The sequence below is a fragment of the Salvelinus alpinus genome, chromosome 2, assembly GCF_045679555.1.
Source record: "Salvelinus alpinus chromosome 2, SLU_Salpinus.1, whole genome shotgun sequence".
NCBI classification, from domain to species: Eukaryota; Metazoa; Chordata; class Actinopteri; order Salmoniformes; family Salmonidae; genus Salvelinus; species Salvelinus alpinus.
In genome coordinates this window covers 11,778,663-11,800,727 of record NC_092087.1, presented here as the reverse complement: position 1 = coordinate 11,800,727, position 22,065 = coordinate 11,778,663, and the positions used below count along the sequence as shown (strand labels likewise).

Here is a 22,065-nt window from a genome sequence, read left to right as displayed (position 1 = left end):
CTGGGAATTTGTGACTGATATTATGATTTTTTTTATTATTTTTTTCATTTCTGCAAAGTAGTTAAAACACGGTCAGTTGCCCTTTAAACTTTAGATCACCGGTTACTTTATGTGCTAAATGTGAAATGTTTTTTGCAATGGGACGTAATAGTTGTATTTCGATTGTGTTTTTGTATTCTTATGATTGGAACCTACTGGCTTATTATGTCAGAGTTTATGGACTGCTTATCCTTTAACATCATGTTGTGTGCGACTGCTGTCTCTCCATCGGCCCTATGCAGTGGTGTAGTGGTCCTTTAACATCATGCTGTGTGTGACTGCTGTCTCTCCATCGGCCCTATGCAGTGGTGTAGTGGTCCTTTAACATCATGCTGTGTGTGACTGCTGTCTTTCCATCGGCCCTATGCAGTGGTGTAGTGGTCCTTTAACATCATGCTGTGTGTGACTGCTGTCTTTCCATCGGCCCTATGCAGTGGTGTAGTGGTCCTTTAACATCATGCTGTGTGTGACTGCTGTCTTTCCATCAGACCTATGCAGTGGTGTAGTGGTCCTTTAACATCGTGCTGTGTGTGACTGCTGTCTTTCCATCGGCCCTATGCAGTGGTGTAGTGGTCCTTTAACATCATGCTGTGTGTGACTGCTGTCTCTCCATCGGCCCTATGCAGTGGTGTAGTGGTCCTTTAACATCATGCTGTGTGTGACTGCTGTCTTTCCATCAGACCTATGCAGTGGTGTAGTGGTCCTTTAACATCATGCTGTGTGTGACTGCTGTCTTTACATCAGACCTATGCAGTGGTGTAGTGGTCCTTTAACATCATGCTGTGTGTGACTGCTGTCTCTCCATCAGACCTATGCAGTGGTGTAGTGGTCCTTTAACATCATGCTGTGTGTGACTGCTGTCTTTCCTTCGGCCCTATGCAGTGGTGTAGTGGTCCTTTAACATCATGCTGTGTGTGACTGCTGTCTTTCCATCGGCCCTATGCAGTGGTGTAGTGGTCCTTTAACATCATGCTGTGTTTGACTGCTGTCTCTCCATCAGACCTATGCAGTGGTGTAGTGGTCCTTTAACATCATGCTGTGTGTGACTGCTGTCTTTCCATCAGACCTATGCAGTGGTGTAGTGGTCCTTTAACATCGTGCTGTGTGTGACTGCTGTCTTTCCATCGGCCCTATGCAGTGGTGTAGTGGTCCTTTAACATCATGCTGTGTGTGACTGCTGTCTTTACATCAGACCTATGCAGTGGTGTAGTGGTCCTTTAACATCATGCTGTGTGTGACTGCTGTCTTTCCATCAGACCTATGCAGTGGTGTAGTGGTCCTTTAACATCGTGCTGTGTGTGACTGCTGTCTTTCCATCGGCCCTATGCAGTGGTGTAGTGGTCCTTTAACATCATGCTGTGTGTGACTGCTGTCTTTCCATCGGCCCTATGCAGTGGTGTAGTGGTCCTTTAACATCATGCTGTGTGTGACTGCTGTCTTTCCATCAGACCTATGCAGTGGTGTAGTGGTCCTTTAACATCATGCTGTGTGTGACTGCTGTCTTTCCATCGGCCCTATGCAGTGGTGTAGTGGTCCTTTAACATCATGCTGTGTGTGACTGCTGTCTCTCCATCAGACCTATGCAGTGGTGTAGTGGTCCTTTAACATCATGCTGTGTGTGACTGCTGTCTTTCCTTCGGCCCTATGCAGTGGTGTAGTGGTCCTTTAACATCATGCTGTGTGTGACTGCTGTCTTTCCATCGGCCCTATGCAGTGGTGTAGTGGTCCTTTAACATCGTGCTGTGTGTGACTGCTGTCTTTCCATCGGCCCTATGCAGTGGTGTAGTGGTCCTTTAACATCATGCTGTGTGTGACTGCTGTCTTTACATCAGACCTATGCAGTGGTGTAGTGGTCCTTTAACATCATGCTGTGTGTGACTGCTGTCTTTCCATCAGACCTATGCAGTGGTGTAGTGGTCCTTTAACATCATGCTGTGTGTGACTGCTGTCTCTCCATCGGCCCTATGCAGTGGTGTAGTGGTCCTTTAACATCATGCTGTGTGTGACTGCTGTCTTTCCATCAGACCTATGCAGTGGTGTAGTGGTCCTTTAACATCATGCTGTGTGTGACTGCTGTCTTTCCATCGGCCCTATGCAGTGGTGTAGTGGTCCTTTAACATCATGCTGTGTGTGACTGCTGTCTCTCCATCAGACCTATGCAGTGGTGTAGTGGTCCTTTAACATCATGCTGTGTGTGACTGCTGTCTTTCCTTCGGCCCTATGCAGTGGTGTAGTGGTCCTTTAACATCATGCTGTGTGTGACTGCTGTCTTCCCATCAGACCTATGCAGTGGTGTAGTGGTCCTTTAACATCATGCTGTGTGTGACTGCTGTCTTTCCATCAGACCTATGCAGTGGTGTAGTGGTCCTTTAACATCGTGCTGTGTGTGACTGCTGTCTTTCCATCGGCCCTATGCAGTGGTGTAGTGGTCCTTTAACATCATGCTGTGTGTGACTGCTGTCTTTCCATCGGCCCTATGCAGTGGTGTAGTGGTCCTTTAACATCATGCTGTGTGTGACTGCTGTCTTTCCATCAGACCTATGCAGTGGTGTAGTGGTCCTTTAACATCATGCTGTGTGTGACTGCTGTCTTTCCATCAGACCTATGCAGTGGTGTAGTGGTCCTTTAACATCATGCTGTGTGTGACTGCTGTCTCTCCATCAGACCTATGCAGTGGTGTAGTGGTCCTTTAACATCATGCTGTGTGTGACTGCTGTCTTTCCTTCGGCCCTATGCAGTGGTGTAGTGGTCCTTTAACATCATGCTGTGTGTGACTGCTGTCTTTCCATCGGCCCTATGCAGTGGTGTAGTGGTCCTTTAACATCATGCTGTGTGTGACTGCTGTCTCTCCATCAGACCTATGCAGTGGTGTAGTGGTCCTTTAACATCATGCTGTGTGTGACTGCTGTCTTCCCATCAGACCTATGCAGTGGTGTAGTGGTCCTTTAACATCATGCTGTGTGTGACTGCTGTCTCTCCATCAGACCTATGCAGTGGTGTAGTGGTGGCTGGAGAAGTGGATATACTTTAGTTTTGCCAGAAAGTTCCCAGACGGCCCGTCCAGCGAAGGAAAGGCACCCTGTGTGAAAAATCCTATGTTTTCTTATGTTTCTTTTTAATGAGTTTTCCTATAGATTTTTCAGATGCTTAAACCACATCACTCTGAATGGGTGGGCCCTGAAAGGGTGGGCCTGTGCCCATCCATGTCTGAGCCCCTGATGCAAACAGAGCATGGTGACAATTGCACATCACAAATAGCCTACTAACCAACAGTTCGGACTAAACTTTTTCAATACCTGGTTTGCATACCATTGTTGCCTTAGTTAGCATTTACTGTTAGATCTCATCAGGTGAAAGGTCTTTCCTTGTCACACCCTGATCTGTTTCACCTGTCTTTGTGATTGTCTTCACCCCCCCAGGTGGCGCCCATCTTCCCCATTTTTTATTTAATTTAATTTCACCTTTATTTAACTAGGCAAGTCAGTTAAGAACAAATTCTTATTTACAACGAAGGCCTACCAAAAGGCAAAAGGCCTCCTGCAGGGACGGGGACCTGGGATAATTTTTTTTTTTAAACAATATAAATATAGCACAAAACACACATCACAACGAGACAACACAACACTACATAAAGAGAGACCTAAGACAACAACACAGCAAGGCAGCAACACATGAAAACACAACATGGTAGCAACACAACATGGCAGCAGCACAAAACATGATACAAACTTTATTGGGCACAGACAACAGCACAAAGGGCAAGAAGGTAGAGACAACAATACATCACACAAACCATTATCCCCTGTGTATTTATACCTGTGTTCTCTGTTTGTCTGTTGGCAGTTCGTCTTGTTTGTCAAGTCAACCAGCGTTTTTGTGTCTCAGCTCCTGCTTTTCCCCAGTCTCTTTTTCTCGCTCTCCTGGTTTTGACCCTTGCCTGTCCTGACTCTGAGCCCGCCTGCCTGACCACTCTGCCTGACCCTGACCCTGAGCCTGCCGACCTGTACCTTTGCCCCACCTCTGGATTATTGACCTCTGCCTACCCTGACCCTGAGCCTGCCTGCCGTCCAGTACTGTTTCCCCAACTCTGGTTTACTGACCCCTACCTGTCTTGACCTGTCTGTTGCCTGCCCCTGTTGGATTATTAAACCATTGTTAATTTGACGTTGTCTGCATCTGGGTCTTACCTTCATACCTGATATTCCCACCCTACAGGCTACCGTTCTTCTGTGAGCTGCTCCATGACAAAACCAGTTGAGTTTTACACTCTGGCTGCCTGCAAATGATATTCCGCTGAAACTGGGCTTTGTGTGCGACGCGCATGTGAATATATTTAATGAGCTTTGCGATTGTGTAGGCTACTTTGTGTATGATTTCTCTATTGTACTACATAATTGATAAGTCATATACCTCCACTACACTACTTTGATGTGCATCAGTAGGGATTAAGAAGTGAGTATAAGCAATGCCCACTGAAAAAAAACCGTTTATACCTGTGTATAGCCTCCACTACACCACTGACCCTTTGTGTTTTACAAAACGTGCTCTATCCTACATTAGTGCGCTGGTATTACGGTTGCTGTCCTTTCAGCATCACTAACCTGTCACACACTGAAGGCCTATAGGTTCACCACTGAAGGCCTATAGGTTCACCACTGTTACACACTGAAGGTCTATAGGTTCACCACTGAAGGCCTATAGGTTCACCACTGAAGGTCTATAGGTTCACCACTGAAGGCCTATAGGTTCACCACTGTTACACACTGAAGGTCTATAGGTTCACCACTGAAGGTCTATAGGTTCACCACTGACGGTTTATAGGTTCACCACTGTTACACACTGAAGGTCTATAGGTTCACCACTGAAGGTCTATAGGTTCACCACTGAAGGTTTATAGGTTCACCACTGTTACACACTGAAGGTCTATAGGTTCACCACTGAAGGTCTGTAGGTTCACCACTGAAGACCTATAGATTCACCACTGTACTAACATGTCTATAATAGATATAAAGGGTGTTAAGATTGTCACCAGTGGTGTAAAGTACTTAAGTAAAAATACTTGAAAGTACTACTTACGTAGATTGTACTTCACTTTACTATTTATATTTTTGACTTTTACTTCACTACATTCCTAAAGAAAATAATGTACTTTTTACTCCATACGTTTTCTCTGGCACCCAAAAGTATTCGTTACATTTTGAATGCTTAGCAGGACAGGAAAATTGTCATATTCATGCCATTATAAAGAGAACATCCCTGGTCATCCCTACTGCCTCTGATCTGACCGATTCACTAAACATACATGCTTCATTTGTAAATTATGTCTGAGTGTTGGTGTGTGCCCCTGGCTATACATACATTTTAAAAACAAGAAAATGGTGCAGTCTGGATTTCTTAATATAAGGAATTTGAAATGATTTATACTTTTACTTTTGATACTTAGGTATATTTAAAACTAAATACTTTTAGACTTTTACTGAAGTAGTATTTTACTTGGGTCATTTTCTATTAAGGTATCTTTACATTTACTCAAGTATGACAATATGGTACTTTTTCCACCACTGAATGTTCCCAGAAAGGAGTGTCTATATTTGGCGAAGCGGTTTTATGTGCTGACTGAATGGAAGCTGATAATTGTGAGTTTTTTTACTCCACTGGTCTCGGGAAGAAATGATGAGTACTCACTTTCCGAGACCGAGTCAAGAATGAGTACAAATGTATCAGACACCGAGATTACACCGAGACACTAAATATGTGAAAGAAAGAGACCTAGTCAGTTGTCCAACTGAATGCATTCAACTGAAATGTGTCTTCCTCATTTAACCCAACCCCTCTGAATCAGAGAGGTACAGGGGGCTGCCTTAATCGACATCCCCGTCTTCGGCGCCCGGGGAACAGTGGGTTTACTGGCTTCCTCGGGGGCAGAATGACAGATTTTTACCTTGTCAGCTCAGGGATTCGATCCAGCAACCTTTCGGGTTACTGGCCTAACGCTCCTACCTGCCAGGCTTCCTGACGCCCCAGGTAGGTAGCCTGGTCTCGCGACCTACAACACTGGCCAGGCATACTGGTTTGTGTCAAGAATGGCAACACTGCTGGATTTTACACGCTCAACAGTTTTCCGTGTGTATCAAGAATGGTCCACCACCCAAAGGACATCAGGCCAACTTGTGGAAAACATTGGAGTCGACACCCCTGTGGAACACATTTCGACACATTGTAGAGTCCATGCCGCAACTAATTTAGATGTTCTTAATGTTTTGTATACTCAGTATAGATGATGTGGTGCACTGGAAAAATATAAATACACACACACACACACTACTCCCATTATCCATTCCAGACAACATCTACGGTTGTCTTATCTGTGCTCAATGCGTTCCATAGAGTCTCATTGGTGTGATAACAGGTAGCCTTTGTTCTTTGCCTCCTCCTAAAATTCTCGGGGGAACTGAAACCTTAATTTTACACTTTTGGTTGCCATGGATACCTCATCCAGCGCAGCCGCAGTTTGGTAGGCAACAATAAACTCAGACTCCCTTTTAAGCCAAATGTATCTCCAAACTAAAGCTCTGAACAACCCAGACCCCCCTGCCTCTCCTCCTCTCCTCTTCCTATAACTCAACATACACTGATGATCACCTTCGATGAATGACATGGGAACACTGATCAATATAGTCTTCTTATCTCTTACTGTCTCCCTCTCTTTCTCTCTGTCTCTCTCCTCTCTTTCTCTCTGTCTCTCTCCTCTCTCTTTCTCCCTCTCTCTCTGTCTCTCTTTCTCCCTCTCCCTGTCTCTCTCTCCATCCATCCATACATCCCAGCGGAACGAGACCAAGCAAAGGTGTGAAATCAATTCGGCATGTAATGAAGCAGCAGCAGTAGCATCAGTGAAGACAGGCTTCAGAGAGGTGACCTCTGGGTCTCTGTAGGTTTAATGGACGCTGAATCTGGTCAATAGATAGACAGTCAGTCCATCCCTTGGAAATATCGGGTTGTATTACCTAGGTATAGGTATGGATTCATACTGGTGTAGTCTTTACTGCAAGTAGTCACAAACTGTTCCCTAAAATGTCTTAAATGCAACCCCTATTTCAGTTATCAAGACAGAATGTTTAAGGCACCATCTAGAGGCTGCGTAAAGTACTAAATACATATTGTGAGAAACTGATATTTTACCGCAAATAAATTATTTTATCCATCTGCAATACTCAGGGAGAAAATTTGCGAAACCCTAGCGGAACAACAATAATTTCATATATGCAGGATATTTTTGGGATTAAATGCACTACACAGAATTAGCTCATCCATATAAGGTATATTTGAATGCACTTTTGTTGTGCCAGTTGGGAGGAACTGTTTTGCTCTTGTCTCAATTTCTACACCCGGACCTTTTTACGGACGCACTGGTGAACTCCGTAGCCGATTTCTTCACGCCATTGTAATATTAGTTTATTTTCAGACTTTGGAAACACTTTGTTAGGGTTTCTAGCTCAGTTATCTGGTTGGTGTTGAAACTACTGGCAATCAGGTGGTGTGATAAGAGAACGAGAGTGACCTAATAACAGCGGACATCATGTCAGCAGACTCCTGGGCCCAGGCTGTGGACGAGCAAGAAGCCGCCGCGGAATCGGTAAGCTCTAGCCGAACTGCTCTTTGGCGAAGTGTGTCGGGTCATTGGGCCTATGCTTCGGCTGGTTAACGTTAACTATGGATTCTGTTCAAAAATAGCAAATGACATTAATTACCTAGCTAAATAGTTTACCGATATTGCAATCAATCAACATTACATGCATGACCCCTCGACCGTATTATCGTTCACATCATAACTACTGTAACTAGCTAGTTTGGCTAACGTTAGCTAGCTAATTAACTAGTCAAGTTATCAAACATTAGCTAGTTAACGTTACTTTGCTAACTTGGCTAGCCAGATCAGCTAACTATTAATTGTTTTCATTGCGTTGTATGACAGATACCACGTTCTGTTACATACAATTCTATCTCGTTAGCGTTAACCCGATTTAATGTACTTCTTGTCACGACTTTCGACGTGGTAAAGAAATGGCATCTGTCCAGGGTGGAAGATCCTAACATGTTCACGCCCTCCAATTTGTGCAGCACATGCCTTGCCCTGAAATGACCAGTTTTAAAACATTCCTGGACATCCTAAAACCATATTATACTTGTTTATATTTTCTAGATTGGTAGCCTACAAATCAAAGACAAGCCCGAGGAAAATGGTAAGAGAAGTTATCCCATGTTGCCTATTATAAACATGTGGTTTAGCATAACACATGATCTGAAGGATTAGAACTTAAATTTGTGAATCAATTATTGTTAACTAGTTTGGGTGAAAACAAAATGTTTAATTGAAAAAAGTGTCAACTTGTTCTGAGATACCACAAGCTAACAAATACCATATGGTACCCTCAGGTACTGCCAACACTGCATTGGCGACGACTACGACAACAACAACTACGACAAACACAGCAGCAGCCAGCGCTACAACGCCTGCAAAGACAGGAGGAGGAGAGGGAGACAAAACAGGGGAGGAGGATGATAAAGGTGTTTACTATCAGGCAAACAACACAACATGGGATGACAGCAGTGGTGGAAACAGTACAAAATTGTCTGTCTTGAGTAAAAGTAAAGATATCTTAATAGTAAATGACTCAAGTGAAAGTCACCTAGTAAGATACTACTTGAGTAGAAGTCAAACACTTTGTTGCTTTTATGAATTTTGTCTTGCTGCTTTTTGTTCTATGTTGCTCTGTCTGTATGCTACGTCTTGCTTGTCCTATGTTGCTATGTCTTGCTTGTTCTATGTTGCTATTGTCTATATTGTAATTGTTTTTAATAACCTGCCCAGGGACTGCGGTTGAAAATTAGCCGGCTGGCTAAAACCGGCACTTTTACTGAAACGTTGATTAATGTGCACTGTCCCTATAAAAATAAACTCAAATAAACTCAAACTCAAAGTATTTAGTTTGAAATATACTTAAGTATCAAAAGTAAATGGAATTTATCAATATACTTAAGCATTACATAGAGCCATGACGACATGGAACTCTATTCCACATCAATTAACTGGCGCAAGCAGTAAAATTACACTTTAAAAAAAAACACCTTATGGAACAGCGGGGAAGCAACACAAACATTGGCACAGATGCACACACACACACATGATAACATACGCACTATACATACACATGGATTTAGTACTGTAGATATGTGGTAGTGGTGGAGTAGGGGCCTGAGGGCGCACACTCTGTTGTGAAATCTGTGAATGTATTATAATGTTTTAAAATTGTATAAATTGCCTTAATTTTGCTGGACCCCAGGAAGAAAGCAGTTAATGGGGATCCATAATAACTACAAATGTAATGTAACTGTTTTCAGATGACAAGGCGGCACAGTCGTTATTGAATAAGTTGATACGCAGTAATCTAGTGAACACAACCAATCAAGTAGAAGTCCTACAGAGGGATCCCAACTCTCCGCTTTACTCTGTCAAATCCTTCGAGGAGCTACGGCTGTAAGTTCTATGTCCTGTCTATAAATTCTAAGAGCTGTCTATGAGGTGCCTATGAACTGTTAAGAGTGCACAAGGTGTTATGAATGTTGTTGAACTAAAATGACAAGTTTTGAACAGAATCTGTTTTGCTGTTGGCACATGTAATGTGCTCTGGGCACCTGGCTTTGTGTCCATCTTTCTCTGTTTAGATTTTTTTTTTTTTTAAATGTCCCCTTAATACTCCTGTTTCCCTCCCTGTCCCCACAGTAAACCTCAGCTGCTCCAGGGAGTGTACGCCATGGGCTTCAACCGACCCTCCAAAATCCAAGAGAACGCATTACCCATGATGCTCGCTGAACCGTGAGTTTACAGAGAGCTTCAGTCAGTCGCTCAGTTCAGACACTTCCAGATGCCTGATACCTCTTAGTCAGTCACATACATCTCTCAGCTTTTTGTATCAAGTTAATATTCATTCCCTGAATCCCAAACTAGTTGACAGACTAGAGATGATTTAGTTTTGTTTGGACAGAAGGCCGATAGACATAAGAAATGCTGTGTGGAGTCGACCTCTCTGTAATACCAAACATCCTCTCTGTCTGGTCTTGCTCTTCTCCATTTCAACTGATATCAAACTGTTCCATTGATCTGATTGGCCATTAAACAGTTTTACCAGAACAATCATCAAGCTTGGTCTTTCCTGTCTCCTCTCTGTGTTGATCTGACCCGTGCTCTCGTGGCTACCAGCCCACAGAACCTGATAGCCCAGTCTCAGTCAGGGACGGGGAAGACTGCTGCCTTTGTCCTGGCCATGCTCAGTCATGTGGATCCCAACAACAAATTCCCACAGGTGAGTTGAGCCCTGACCCTTGACCTCTCAGGGTCACTTTCATTAGAGTACACTGTCTGCTTGCTTGGTTTTTTTGTACCGGTTCCAGGTAGGACCTCTACATGTTTTGTGCCTAATGCCATGTTTAGGTAATCAGCAGGTGAGATGGTTAATACTACCTGTTATATAACACCTTCCTCTCTCTCCTCTCCCAGGCTCTGTCTCTCCTACCTATGAGCTATATAACACCTTGCTCTCCCTCCTCTCCCAGCCTCTGTCTCTCCTACCTATGAGCTATATAACACCTTCCTCTCTCTCCCAGGCTCTGTCTCTCCTACCTATGAGCTATATAACACCTTCCTCTCTCTCCCAGGCTCTCTGTGTGTCTCCTACCTATGAGCTATATAACACCTTCCTCTCTCTCCCAGGCTCTCTGTGTGTCTCCTACCTATGAGCTATATAACACCTTCCTCTCTCTCCCAGGCTCTCTATGTGTCTCCTACCTATGAGCTATATAACACCTTCCTCTCTCTCCCAGGCTCTCTGTGTGTCTCCTACCTATGAGCTATATAACACCTTCCTCTCTCCTCTCCCAGGCTCTCTGTGTGTCTCCTACCTATGAGCTATATAACACCTTCCTCTCTCCTCTCCCAGGCTCTGTGTGTGTCTCCTACCTATGAGCTATATAACACCTTCCTCTCTCCTCTCCCAGGCTCTGTGTGTGTCTCCTACCTATGAGCTATATAACACCTTCCTCTCTCCTCTCCCAGGCTCTGTGTGTGTCTCCTACCTATGAGCTATATAACACCTTCCTCTCTCCTCTCCCAGGCTCTGTGTGTGTCTCCTACCTATGAGCTATATAACACCTTCCTCTCTCCTCTCCCAGGCTCTGTGTGTGTCTCCTACCTATGAGCTATATAACACCTTCCTCTCTCCTCTCCCAGGCTCTGTGTGTGTCTCCTACCTATGAGCTATATAACACCTTCCTCTCTCCTCTCCCAGGCTCTGTGTGTGTCTCCTACCTATGAGCTATATAACACCTTCCTCTCTCCTCTCCCAGGCTCTGTGTGTGTCTCCTACCTATGAGCTATATAACACCTTCCTCTCTCTCCCAGGCTCTCTGTGTGTCTCCTACCTATGAGCTATATAACACCTTCCTCTCTCCTCTCCCAGGCTCTGTGTGTGTCTCCTACCTATGAGCTATATAACACCTTCCTCTCTCCTCTCCCAGGCTCTGTGTGTGTCTCCTACCTATGAGCTATATAACACCTTCCTCTCTCCTCTCCCAGGCTCTGTGTGTGTCTCCTACCTATGAGCTATATAACACCTTCCTCTCTCCTCTCCCAGGCTCTGTGTGTGTCTCCTACCTATGAGCTATATAACACCTTCCTCTCTCCTCTCCCAGGCTCTGTGTGTGTCTCCTACCTATGAGCTATATAACACCTTCCTCTCTCCTCTCCCAGGCTCTGTGTGTGTCTCCTACCTATGAGCTATATAACACCTTCCTCTCTCCTCTCCCAGGCTCTGTGTGTGTCTCCTACCTATGAGCTATATAACACCTTCCTCTCTCCTCTCCCAGGCTCTGTGTGTGTCTCCTACCTATGAGCTATATAACACCTTCCTCTCTCCTCTCCCAGGCTCTCTGTGTGTCTCCTACCTATGAGCTATATAACACCTTCCTCTCTCCTCTCCCAGGCTCTCTGTGTGTCTCCTACCTATGAGCTATATAACACCTTCCTCTCTCTCCCAGGCTCTCTGTGTGTCTCCTACCTATGAGCTATATAACACCTTCCTCTCTCCTCTCCCAGGCTCTCTGTGTGTCTCCTACCTATGAGCTATATAACACCTTCCTCTCTCCTCTCCCAGGCTCTGTGTGTGTCTCCTACCTATGAGCTATATAACACCTTCCTCTCTCCTCTCCCAGGCTCTCTGTGTGTCTCCTACCTATGAGCTATATAACACCTTCCTCTCTCTCCCAGGCTCTCTGTGTGTCTCCTACCTATGAGCTATATAACACCTTCCTCTCTCCTCTCCCAGGCTCTGTGTGTGTCTCCTACCTATGAGCTATATAACACCTTCCTCTCTCCTCTCCCAGGCTCTCTGTGTGTCTCCTACCTATGAGCTATATAACACCTTCCTCTCTCCTCTCCCAGGCTCTGTGTGTGTCTCCTACCTATGAGCTATATAACACCTTCCTCTCTCTCCCAGGCTCTCTGTGTGTCTCCTACCTATGAGCTATATAACACCTTCCTCTCTCTCCCAGGCTCTCTGTGTGTCTCCTACCTATGAGCTATATAACACCTTCCTCTCTCCTCTCCCAGGCTCTGTGTGTGTCTCCTACCTATGAGCTATATAACACCTTCCTCTCTCCTCTCCCAGGCTCTGTGTGTGTCTCCTACCTATGAGCTATATAACACCTTCCTCTCTCCTCTCCCAGGCTCTCTGTGTGTCTCCTACCTATGAGCTATATAACACCTTCCTCTCTCCTCTCCCAGGCTCTGTGTGTGTCTCCTACCTATGAGCTATATAACACCTTCCTCTCTCCTCTCCCAGGCTCTGTGTGTGTCTCCTACCTATGAGCTGGCCCTGCAGACGGGGAAGGTCATTGAGCAGATGGGGAAGCACTACTCAGAGGTGAAACTAGTCTACGCCATCAGAGGAAACAAACGTAAGTCTACAACGGAGTCCTTTTAAAGTCTCAACTGATTTGACTGTGTTTCAAACCGAGTGAGAAACACTAGTATGACTGTTTTATCACAATGAGCTGACCAGGTTAATCATCCACCACAGTTGTTGTAACTGTGGTGAAAAGGACAATGTGAAAAAGGGAATATTCTCTTTTCTTCTCTCCCCAGTGCCGAGAGGTACTCAGCTCCAGGAGCAAGTCGTGATAGGGACGCCAGGCACCATGCTGGACTGGTGTCTGAAGTTCAAGTTCATCGACCCCAAGAAGATCAAAGTGTTTGTCCTGGACGAAGCTGACGTCATGATCGCTACACAGGGTCATCAGGACCAGAGTATACGCATTCAGAGGTACACACATTGACCCCTTAGTCTTCTCTCTCTGTGTTTCAGGAAGTTGGATAAATTTCTACAACCCACCCACCACACTGACCCCTCTTCTACCTCTCAGGATGCTACCCAAACAGTGCCAGATGCTGCTATTCTCGGCCACATTTGAGGAGACGGTGTGGAACTTTGCCCAGCGCATCGTCCCAGACCCCAACATCATCAAGCTGAAACGGGAGGAGGAGACGCTGGACACCATCAAGCAGTACTACGTCCTCTGTAACAGCAAGGAGGAGAAGTTCATGGCCCTCTGCAACATCTACGGAGCCATCACCATCGCTCAGGCCATGATCTTCTGTCATGTGAGTTATTCCACTTCATCAACGGGATCATGAGTAAGTTGTTTTGGTAAGGGGGATTTGTAGATCGGTGAGTGCACTCTGTGTTACTTAGCCACAGGTAAGTGTTGAGGAAATGTTTAATTCCCAACTGTCAAGAGTTAAATCTGATAATGTTAATGGATGTAAGCAGCATGGCAAGATGAGAAGCTGTTACCATGCTGCCTGATACCTATTTAATCATCTCAGATCTACACTAGGAGCTACGGGTTACCTTTTCAGTGGCTAGGGGGTGGATTTGGGATGTGGTGTTTCTCTCCGTGTACTTTATCCTTCTTGTCTCTCATTCCCGCTCAGACCAGGAAAACGGCGGGGTGGTTGGCAGGGGAGCTGTCCCGGGAGGGACACCAGGTGGCGCTGCTCAGTGGTGAGATGCAGGTGGAGCAGAGAGCTGCTGTCATCGACCGCTTCCGAGACGGAAAGGAGAAGGTCCTGGTCACCACCAACGTCTGTGCCAGAGGTAACTCAACCAATCAATCTATTGGTCTTTATTTAAAGGCCCAGTCTGTAATGTTTCCAGATGGTTTTGATCGTGTTTATTAATGGTATACCTTGAGGAGTTTCACATTAAGGAGAGGGCCCTTTTTAGCTCGTGATGCAAAAATAAGTGTTCAACTCTTCTTCACGTGGACGTAGACTGATGACATGACATTACATTAATACACGGCTCTTCATTGAATTATTTTTAGTATTCTTCACCTGGGTAATTATTGGATATGTTGTACACTCATGTTATGTTTGGTGTGTCCATCCACCTATTCTAATCTGACCATTTTATGTTTGGTGTGTCCATCCACCTATTCTAATCTGACCATTTTATGTTTGGTGTGTCCATCCACCTATTCTAATCTGACCATTTTATGTTTGGTGTGTCCATCCACCTATTCTAATCTGACCATTTTATGTTTGGTGTGTCCATCCACCTATTCTAATCTGACCATTTTATGTTTGGTGTGTCCATCCACCTATTCTAATCTGACCATTTTATGTTTGGTGTGTCCATCCACCTATTCTAATCTGACCATTTTATGTTTGGTGTGTCCATCCACCTATTCTAATCTGACCATTTTATGTTTGGTGTGTCCATCCACCTATTCTAATCTGACCATTTTATGTTTGGTGTGTCCATCCACCTATTCTAATCTGACCATTTTATGTTTGGTGTGTCCATCCACCTATTCTAATCTGACCATGTTATGTTTGGTGTGTCCATCCACCTATTCTAATCTGACCATTTTATGTTTGGTGTGTCCATCCACCTATTCTAATCTGACCATTTTATGTTTGGTGTGTCCATCCACCTATTCTAATCTGACCATTTTATGTTTGGTGTGTCCATCCACCTATTCTAATCTGACCATTTTATGTTTGGTGTGTCCATCCACCTATTCTAATCTGACCATTTTATGTTTGGTGTGTCCATCCACCTATTCTAATCTGACCATGTTATGTTTGGTGTGTCCATCCACCTATTCTAATCTGACCATGTTATGTTTGGTGTGTCCATCCACCTATTCTAATCTGACCATTTTATGTTTGGTGTGTCCATCCACCTATTCTAATCTGACCATTTTATGTTTGGTGTGTCCATCCACCTATTCTAATCTGACCATTTTATGTTTGGTGTGTCCATCCACCTATTCTAATCTGACCATGTTATGTTTGGTGTGTCCATCCACCTATTCTAATCTGACCATGTTATGTTTGGTGTGTCCATCCACCTATTCTAATCTGACCATGTTATGTTTGGTGTGTCCATCCACCTATTCTAATCTGACCATGTTATGTTTGGTGTGTCCATCCACCTATTCTAATCTGACCATTTTATGTTTGGTGTGTCCATCCACCTATTCTAATCTGACCATTTTATGTTTGGTGTGTCCATCCACCTATTCTAATCTGACCATTTTATGTTTGGTGTGTCCATCCACCTATTCTAATCTGACCATGTTATGTTTGGTGTGTCCATCCACCTATTCTAATCTGACCATGTTATGTTTGGTGTGTCCATCCACCTATTCTAATCTGACCATTTTATGTTTGGTGTGTCCATCCACCTATTCTAATCTGACCATTTTATGTTTGGTGTGTCCATCCACCTATTCTAATCTGACCATTTTATGTTTGGTGTGTCCATCCACCTATTCTAATCTGACCATTTTATGTTTGGTGTGTCCATCCACCTATTCTAATCTGACCATTTTATGTTTGGTGTGTCCATCCACCTATTCTAATCTGACCATTTTATGTTTGGTGTGTCCATCCACCTATTCTAATCTGACCATTTTATGTTTGGTGTGTCCATCCACCTATTCTAATCTGACCATTTTATGTTTGGTGTGTCCATCCACCTATTCTAATCTGACCATGTTATGTTTGGTGTGTCCATCCACCTATTCTAATCTGACCATGTTATGTTTGGTGTGTCCATCCACCTATTCTAATCTGACCATTTTATGTTTGGTGTGTCCATCCACCTATTCTAATCTGACCATTTTATGTTTGGTGTGTCCATCCACCTATTCTAATCTGACCATTTTATGTTTGGTGTGTCCATCCACCTATTCTAATCTGACCATTTTATGTTTGGTGTGTCCATCCACCTATTCTAATCTGACCATTTTATGTTTGGTGTGTCCATCCACCTATTCTAATCTGACCATTTTATGTTTGGTGTGTCCATCCACCTATTCTAATCTGACCATGTTATGTTTGGTGTGTCCATCCACCTATTCTAATCTGACCATGTTATGTTTGGTGTGTCCATCCACCTATTCTAATCTGACCATGTTATGTTTGGTGTGTCCATCCACCTATTCTAATCTGACCATTTTATGTTTGGTGTGTCCATCCACCTATTCCAATCTGACCATTTTATGTTTGGTGTGTCCATCCACCTATTCTAATCTGACCATTTTATGTTTGGTGTGTCCATCCACCTATTCTAATCTGACCATTTTATGTTTGGTGTGTCCATCCACCTATTCTAATCTGACCATTTTATGTTTGGTGTGTCCATCCACCTATTCTAATCTGACCATTTTATGTTTGGTGTGTCCATCCACCTATTCTAATCTGACCATTTTATGTTTGGTGTGTCCATCCACCTATTCTAATCTGACCATGTTATGTTTGGTGTGTCCATCCACCTATTCTAATCTGACCATGTTATGTTTGGTGTGTCCATCCACCTATTCTAATCTGACCATGTTATGTTTGGTGTGTCCATCCACCTATTCTAATCTGACCATTTTATGTTTGGTGTGTCCATCCACCTATTCTAATCTGACCATTTTATGTTTGGTGTGTCCATCCACCTATTCTAATCTGACCATTTTATGTTTGGTGTGTCCATCCACCTATTCTAATCTGACCATTTTATGTTTGGTGTGTCCATCCACCTATTCTAATCTGACCATTTTATGTTTGGTGTGTCCATCCACCTATTCTAATCTGACCATTTTATGTTTGGTGTGTCCATCCACCTATTCTAATCTGACCATTTTATGTTTGGTGTGTCCATCCACCTATTCTAATCTGACCATTTTATGTTTGGTGTGTCCATCCACCTATTCTAATCTGACCATGTTATGTTTGGTGTGTCCATCCACCTATTCTAATCTGACCATGTTATGTTTGGTGTGTCCATCCACCTATTCTAATCTGACCATTTTATGTTTGGTGTGTCCATCCACCTATTCTAATCTGACCATTTTATGTTTGGTGTGTCCATCCACCTATTCTAATCTGACCATTTTATGTTTGGTGTGTCCATCCACCTATTCTAATCTGACCATTTTATGTTTGGTGTGTCCATCCACCTATTCTAATCTGACCATTTTATGTTTGGTGTGTCCATCCACCTATTCTAATCTGACCATTTTATGTTTGGTGTGTCCATCCACCTATTCTAATCTGACCATTTTATGTTTGGTGTGTCCATCCACCTATTCTAATCTGACCATTTTATGTTTGGTGTGTCCATCCACCTATTCTAATCTGACCATTTTATGTTTGGTGTGTCCATCCACCTATTCTAATCTGACCATTTTATGTTTGGTGTGTCCATCCACCTATTCTAATCTGACCATTTTATGTTTGGTGTGTCCATCCACCTATTCTAATCTGACCATTTGACTCTCCCTCCAGGTATTGACGTGGAGCAGGTTTCCGTGGTGATAAACTTTGACCTGCCGGTGGACAGAGACGGTAACCCGGACAACGAGACGTACCTGCATCGGATTGGCCGCACGGGTCGTTTTGGGAAGCGGGGATTGGCCATCAACATGGTGGACAGCAGGTTCAGCATGAACGTCCTAAACAAGATCCAGGATCACTTCAGTAAGTCGGGATGTCTGAATAAATCATTTATTTATTGACCTTTCAAATAAAATTTGCTGCCTCCCAAATGATTTTCAAACTTTGAGGTCTGTTTTCCCAGACAAGGATTAAGCCTAATATGGACTAGAAAAACACTTTCCATGGAGATTGTTCGTTGCTTTTTGGTCCAGGACTAGGCTAAATCATGTCCGAAAAACCCTCCCCAACAGTGTGACAATCTTAACAATGACCTTATCCTCACTAACCATCCATAGATAAGAAGATCGAGAAGCTGGACACAGATGATCTGGATGAGATAGAGAAAATCGCCGGCTGAAAAGAGTTCAGAACCACATGACTGCTCTAGTCCCCCTCCCTCTTCCTGCTTCTCCCAGACCCCCCCACCCCTCCCCTCGGACTGTTATCATAGTGTCTTTAATTTTTTTAAATTTAGCGTTGGAGAGAAGAGCAAAGCCACAAACACAGCTATAATGTTTACATGTGGTTAAATGTCTATTCTCAGATATGTTTTTATGAGTCTCTGAAACGTTCCCGTTTCACTCTTTGTACTTCTTAATGAATAAAGTTTATAATATTAGCTAACATTTTTCATTTGTATATGTGCATTGTTATGCTGTCATGGTGGTAGGCTTATGAAAAACATTTTTATTTATTTTTTGCAAATCACATGTTATTACTGCCAGTATCTTCCCTGTTTATGCAGTTATTTTGGTGGAATGGAAACAAGCCCTCTCATTTTATATAAAGATATTTTTGTTTAACCCAGTCCCTGAATGAAATCTCAAGGAGAGAATAGAGCATAATTAAGAAAATAAGCTGAATACTTTTAAGATTTTAGATATCATTTGTGAATGTTTTGCAATGAATACAATATTTATAATAAGTAGTACAAAGAGTGAAATAGATAGTTTTGAGCAGTCTTTGTTTTTAAAAATCATAGTTACTTTGAGATGGTGATGGTTAGGGGTCAGGGGTCATGCAAACTTGTATCAACCTTTCTGCGTGCCACTACAGTAGTGCAGTGTTCAAATCACATAACATCCGATTTGTTCGTTTTCAGGATTTTCCCTCCAAAATAGCAAAAGGGGATATGGAGAGAACGTAACTTTTACTACATGTTTTGACCAATAAAGTACAGGTAAATTAAACGATATAAAAATGTGTAATTTAGACATCCAACCATTCATCTCAACCTCAATGTTTTTTTAATCAATTAGAAAACAACACAGACCTCGAAACATTGTTTCTTAAATTATCTCACAATGGAGTTTTTGTCATTGTTAGGTATGTTATCGTTCATATCTGATTGACCATGTACCTGGAGACTCACTTGTCAAGATGTTAGCTATTGGTCAGATTTGTATTAACACACTCACTGATGTCCCCATCTCAGAATCCGGAGGAAGCGGTTTGACTTTCTGGTCACACCATTGTGTTTTAATTGCAAACTCCACCCACAAAATGTATCTTTTTGTAGTTGTTTCATTAGTCCATTGATAATGTAGTCACAAAATATGTCAGCAATGAAGTTTTCAAGATGTACATAAATAATACAGCCAGTATGAACCATTTTGCATCATACCGGCTGTATTTATGTGTTTGGATATTTATACATCTTAACTTGATTGCTGACATGCAAAATGTTTTGGGACTACATCAATAATGAAACAAATACCAAAATGGAGACATTTAGTAAAATGTCATTAACTCATTACGATTTTCCCCGAAAATACGGGGAAGCTACCGTGAGATTGAATTACCCAACAATGCCTTGCTCGAGTGCATTTTCTGTACAATATTGATATTTATTTTCAACAATATTATTGGCTCAACATTCTGAGTTATGACTTGAAATGTCATATTTGACATATGACCACCTCACCCTGAGTGTAGAATGTGTGATTTGAAGCTAAATGCTTATGTGACTAAAGATGCCTATAAGTCTCACTGTGGGACAGTTTAACAGGCACAGATTCAGCCTAAACCTGTACTTAAAAGCATTTTCAATTGAGATTCTCCATTGAGTTTGTTTTATAGTCCAGCATTAGGCTTGATTTGTGTCTTGAGAAACCACCCGTATGTGTTTTATTAAGTACTGAGATGCATGGACAGACGGATACAAATAAAAACTTGTATATACAGTACTTGCTACATTAGGCCAAAGAAATTTGAATGAAAAGTGTGGCTGAATGATTCACTTATAGTCACCTAAAAGCATTTCTTACCAACTGAAATGTTGATACACCTATAGCTTCTCGGCATTATAGTGAATTAACATTAACGGGTGACTTTTCAAAACGACCTGTATTTGGAGAACTTTCAGAGCTGGCCTTGATATAATGACATGATAACTGTTTGTTTTTGAATGAGGCTGGAGTTGTGTTTGGTCAATCAGAGTTTATCCTCTACAGAACCTCACTTTCTACTGTTCTGTTAACTGTTCGGAACGGTTCAATTAACATTTAACTGTTCAGTTCTGTTAGCTAACTGTTTGTGGGACTTTTCTTAGCAAGTCACAGTGAATATCTGGGTGTGTGTTATTGAATGGGGAAAATGCAGCCAATTTTTGAGAATCACTGATGTTAAATTGAATAACATGTTATTGTTCTCTTGGTCAGGGAAATGTGTATATATGCAGTTAGATTTGGACATATGGATGTCTACTTATGAGTGTTCTGAGTGCACTTTGTTGAGTTGGCCCACTATTTACCAGTCTGTACACAACACTCCTACCAAACTGTTGTTTTGGTCTAAAAAAACAAACAAGTTACCAATTTCCTCAATTATTAATAAAACGTTAAATCAAGATTTAAAGTTAGGGTTGGTTGTTAGTATGTCTTCATCTACACTTTGGTGTGTGTGTGTCGTGGGGGTGTGTGTGGATGAATGATGAGACTTTCCAGAAACATTTCTGCCATCAAAATGTGTCAAGGCGTTGTTAGCTTTTTTCCTTCTGGTCATATACAGAGAGATGATATGTATCCTACTGTAGTAGGCCCAGAGCAGACTAGTGTCTGAGTGTTGTAGATAGACACAACAGGCTATAAGTACAGCCGATGTGGGTGTTATCAGAGACGCAGCAGAGACACAGCAGAGAGAACGAGACGGGCAGCCTCACAGCTTAACTTGACTTCCTCCTTAATCACTCAACTGTGGTTGGGGTCCATGTACACTACCAGTCAAAAGTTTGGACACACCTACTCATTCAAGGGTTTTTCTTTATTTTTTACTATTTTCTACATTGTAGAATAATAGTGGAGACATCAAAACTATGAAATAACACATATGGAATCATGTAGTAACCAAAAAAAAGTGTTAAACAAATCAAAATATATTTTATGTTTGAGATTCTTAAAAGGAGCCACCCTTTGCCTTGATGACAGCTTTGCACACTCTTCTCATTCTCTCAACCAGCTTCACCTGGAATGCTTTTCCACCAGTTTTGAAAGAGTTCCCACATATGCTGAGCACTTGTTGGCTGCTTTTCCTTCACTCTGCGGTCCGACTCATCCCGAACCATCTCAATTGGATTGAGGTCGGGTGATTGTGGAGGCCAGGTCATCTGATGCAGTGCCATCACTCTCCTTCTTGGACAAATACCCCTTACACAGCTTGGAGGTGTGTTAGGTCACACAAATGATAGTCCCACTAATGCCAAACTCACAAAGACACAGCAGTTGACCCAAAAATCGCAAATTTGGACTCATCAGACCAAAGAACAGATTTCCACTGGTCTAATGTCCATTGCTCGTTTCTTGGCCCAAGAAAGTCTGTTCTTCTTATTGGTGTCCTTTAGTATGTGTTTTATATTTTATAAATTTGCAAACATTTCTAAAAACCTGTTTTTGTTTTGTCATCGGGTATTGTGTATAGCTTGATGAGGGAAAGAACGATTTAATCAATTTTAGAATAAGGCTGTAAAGTAACAAAATATTGAA

At 42.7% G+C, this 22,065-nt stretch overlaps 1 protein-coding gene across 1 annotated transcript; it reads left to right on the top strand.

Moving 5' to 3' along the window:
- The first annotated feature begins 7,385 nt into the window (after positions 1-7,385).
- Positions 7,386-20,941, top strand: LOC139553873 (ATP-dependent RNA helicase DDX19A-like). The gene is made up of 12 exons (XM_071366629.1): positions 7,386-7,672; positions 8,240-8,279; positions 8,473-8,604; positions 9,439-9,574; positions 9,821-9,913; positions 10,298-10,400; positions 12,933-13,047; positions 13,235-13,412; positions 13,513-13,750; positions 14,084-14,246; positions 17,936-18,127; positions 18,382-20,941. Exons 1-12 carry the CDS (start codon positions 7,616-7,618, stop codon positions 18,441-18,443), a joined length of 1,509 nt encoding a protein of 502 aa, XP_071222730.1. The 5' UTR covers positions 7,386-7,615; the 3' UTR covers positions 18,444-20,941.
- The last annotated feature ends 1,124 nt before the right edge of the window (positions 20,942-22,065 follow it).